This window comes from Symphalangus syndactylus, chromosome 23 (genome assembly GCF_028878055.3).
Source record: "Symphalangus syndactylus isolate Jambi chromosome 23, NHGRI_mSymSyn1-v2.1_pri, whole genome shotgun sequence".
Classification (NCBI taxonomy): domain Eukaryota; kingdom Metazoa; phylum Chordata; class Mammalia; order Primates; family Hylobatidae; genus Symphalangus; species Symphalangus syndactylus.
In genome coordinates this window covers 58,772,127-58,776,000 of record NC_072445.2, presented here as the reverse complement: position 1 = coordinate 58,776,000, position 3,874 = coordinate 58,772,127, and the positions used below count along the sequence as shown (strand labels likewise).

Sequence of the window (3,874 nt, the reverse complement as noted above, 5' to 3'; positions counted from 1 at the left end):
AAGTGCTGGGATGAGCACGTGGCCTCAAGTACATATTTTTAAATTTTTAAATGGATATACAGTATTTGTACATATTTATGCAGTACTTGTGATACTTCATTACATGCATAGAATGTGTAATGATCAAGTTAGGGTATTTGGGTATTTCCATCACCACAAGCATTCATAACTTTTTTGTATTGGGAACTGATATGGTTTGCCTGTGTGTCCTCACCCAAATTTCATGTTGAATTGTAGTTCCCAGTGTTGCGGGAGGGACCTGGTGGGAGGTGATTGGATCGTGGGGGCCGATTTCCCCCTTGCTGTTGTCATGATAGGGAGTGAGTTCTCATGAGATCTGACGGTTTAAAAGTGTGTGGCACTTCCCTCTTCGCTCTCTCTTCTGCCGCCATGTGAAGACGCGCTTGCTTCCCCTTTGCCCTTCCTCTATGATGGTAAGTTCCTGAGGCCTCCCAGCCATGCTTCCAGTACAATCTGTGGAACCATGAGTAAATTTAAACTCTTTTCTTCATAAATTACTCAGTCTCAGGTAGTTCTTTATAGCAATGTGAGAATGGAGTAACACAGGAACATTTTAAGTTCTATTTTGAAATATACTTTTTTTTTTTTTTACAATACAGCTAAATGTTTTGTAAAACATTTAAAAAATGTTAGTCCCACACTGTCATGTAACTTCAAACAGTAAGCTCATCACCTAATATTATTGGATCTGCCACTTAGAAGCTGTGTGACTAGACGCTCCCTGGGCCTCAGTTTTCTCATATGCAAAATGGGGATAATAATAGTGGTAATTTTATAGAGCTGTTATGAGGATTACTCAGCCTCCCAAAGTGTTGGGATTACAGGTGTGAGCCACAGCAGCTGGCCTATGTAATTTAATTATATGCTTTTTGCTTAACATATTATTCTTATATTTTTATTATTCCTGAAAGTTTTTCATTATTATAATTTTAATACTTAGTCAATATGCTGCCTAATGAACATAGTGTAATTTACTTATCTTATTTCCCATTTTGGACAGTGAGGTTGTTTTCACTTTTTGCTTTTATAAATAATTCTGAAGAAAGCATTCCATATGAATATTATTGTCAATATCACTGACAATTTCTCTAGGATAAATTCCATGAAGGATGATTCAGAATCAATGGGATAAATATTTTTAACATTACTGACTCATATTGTCAAAATGTTTTCTTAAAATGTTGTGACAATATCATTAACGGTGTGCAGAAAAATGGTTTTCAAGGTCTTATCCTCATTAGATGTAGTCATTTAAAAGTAAATAGCTAAATTAATAGGCTAAAATGGCTCCCAATTGTTCTTTCATTTTGCATTTATTTGCTTATTAATGAGATCAAACATCTTGCAATTTGTTTGTGGAATATTGTTTAAAGCTCAATTAATCTGCTATGTTTTTTAATGACAAGCTAAGACACTACAGATGAAAAGCAATGGAAAGCAGAGATGTTTAGTGACCCGCTACTAAGGTGCTAAATATTTCAAATATATTGTTTGGTGCATTAATATGCAAGTTATGAGAAAGAGACGAAGCAAAAGTCACAGACTTGAGTGCATAATACGACAAATACTACTTCAAACTGGCTCAGCTTTAGAACTTAAGGGATTTTAATTCTTTTTCATGGTTTTTACTAACCAAAAGTTTAATGAGAAATAATTAATTCAATATTAAAAGGAAATAATGGGTAGCATGAATAGCTTTTGCATGATGGGTCTAGAGATGTATTAAGTAGGTGCATGTGGCCATTGAGTCTTTGAAATGGGGCTGGTCTGAATTGAGATGTGCTGTAAGTTCAAAAATACAGATGTGATTTTGAGGACTCAGAACAAAAAGAAGAGAATGCAAAGTATATCATTAATGATGTTTATTGATTATATGTTGAAATGTAAATATTTTAAAATAGTGGATTGAATTAAACCTATTAAAATTAATGTTACCTATTTCATTTACTTTTATAATGTGACTTCTAGAAAATTTATAATTGCATATGTGGCTACCATTGGCCAGCACAGGTCTAGGGAATTATTATTATATCAGATTTTAGGAAGGAAGTTATAAAATGTTAGTTCTTCAGGCAGAGATCTAAAGGAGAGTACAGAGAGAGAGAGAGAGAGAGAGAGAATCTGCCACGTAACTAAATTAAGTAAAGGGAGTGCTACAGCACTGACCATTATGACCAGCCAGGAGGTCTCTGATAAACTCAGATATTTATTCATAAATTCAGATTACAAAGAGCCTACCACAAAGGACGAACAGGCCGGGCACGGTGGCTCATGCCTGTAATCCCAGCACTTTGGGAGGCCGAGGTGGGCAGGTCGCTTGAAGTCAGGAGTTTGAGACCAGCCTGGCCAACACGCTGAAACACTGTCTCTACTAAAAATACAAAAATTAACCAGGCATGATGGCAGGTGCCTGTAATCCCAGCTACTTGGGAGGCTGAGGCGGGAGAATCGCTTGAACCTGGGAGGCGGAGGTTGCAGTGAGCAGAGACGGCGCCACTGCACTCCAGCCCGGGTGACACAGCGAGACTGTGTCTCAAAAACAAACAGCAAAAAACATAACTAGCTGTTGTCAGGACTTTTACAATAGAATGAGGTAGAGGAAGCCAAAGGGCTTTGAAAGCTATGTTCAGAGGACAAAGAAGAGCCAAAAAGGACAGACACTGCCAAGGGAAGCTGGGAAAATACTAATATAAAGAAAATCAAATTATGCAATTCTTATTTTGTCTTTGTCCTCTATAAAGAGGAATGACCTTCAGACTGGAAAAGAGAGATGAAATTTCCTCACAAGAAAAACTGAATTCAAGATAGAAAAGGATACTTAAGAGAATATCAAGGTGTTAGAAATACATTTTCATGCCTTTTTGGCCGGAACCGCCATCTTCCAGTAATCCACCAAAATGACAAACACAAAGGGAAAGGGGAGAGACACCCGATATATGTTCTCTAAGCCTTTTAGAAAACATGGATTTGTTCCTTTGGCCACGTATATGCGAATCTATAAGAAAGGTGATATTGTAGACATCAAGGGAGTAGGTACTGTTCAAAAAGGAATGTCCCACAGGTGTTACCATGGCAAAACTGGAAGAGTCTACAGTGTTACCCAGCATGCCGTTGGCATTGTTGTAAACAAACAAGTTAAGGGCAAGATTCTTGCCAAGAGAATTAATGTGCGTATTGAGCACATTAAACACTCTAAGAGCCGAGACAGCTTCCTGAAAAGCATGAAGGAAAATGATCAGAAAAAGAAAGAAGTCAAAGAGAAAGGTACCTGGGTTCAATTAAAGCACCAGCCTGCTCCACCCAGAGAAGCACACTTTGTGAGAACCAATGGGAAGGAGCCTGAGCTGCTGGAACCTATTCCCTACGAATTCATGGCATAATAGGTGTTAAAAAAAAAAATGAAGGACCTCTGGGCTGTAAAAAAAAAAAAAAAAAAGAAATACGTTTTCATCTCTGACTCCAGATAAATTATATTTCTCAGTGATGAAATCATTGACAGTCTTTGGCACTTGACTTGTTCCAAAGTTGGATGAATCTAGCTACTAGATGAGTTCCCTGAGAGCATGGGCCTGATCTCTTTCATTCATTGCTGTATTCCAGCATCTAGAACATTTCCTGGTATAGAGTAAGTGCCCAATAAATATATGCAGATAAATACATGAACAGAGAACACAGAGTGGCCAGATTAAAACAGGGAAATGTTCTGATTTCAAAATGGGGGAAATAAGGATTCTGACTTGTGTAGATACCCAGGCATCATGCAGGCAAGATGTCAGCAGTTAAAAAAATTTTAGAATGGATTAATCAAAAAAAAATCTTCCGATATGCCAGGATTCCTCTAAAATTTTATATC

General features: G+C 37.4%; 1 protein-coding gene across 1 annotated transcript; it reads left to right on the top strand.

The window, feature by feature from the left end:
• The first annotated feature begins 2,898 nt into the window (after nt 1–2,898).
• On the top strand, nt 2,899–3,447 carry LOC129473451 (large ribosomal subunit protein eL21-like). Its single transcript, XM_055263931.2, has one exon. The coding sequence runs from the start codon at nt 2,919–2,921 to the stop codon at nt 3,399–3,401; it is 483 nt and encodes a 160-aa protein (XP_055119906.1). The 5' UTR covers nt 2,899–2,918; the 3' UTR covers nt 3,402–3,447.
• The last annotated feature ends 427 nt before the right edge of the window (nt 3,448–3,874 follow it).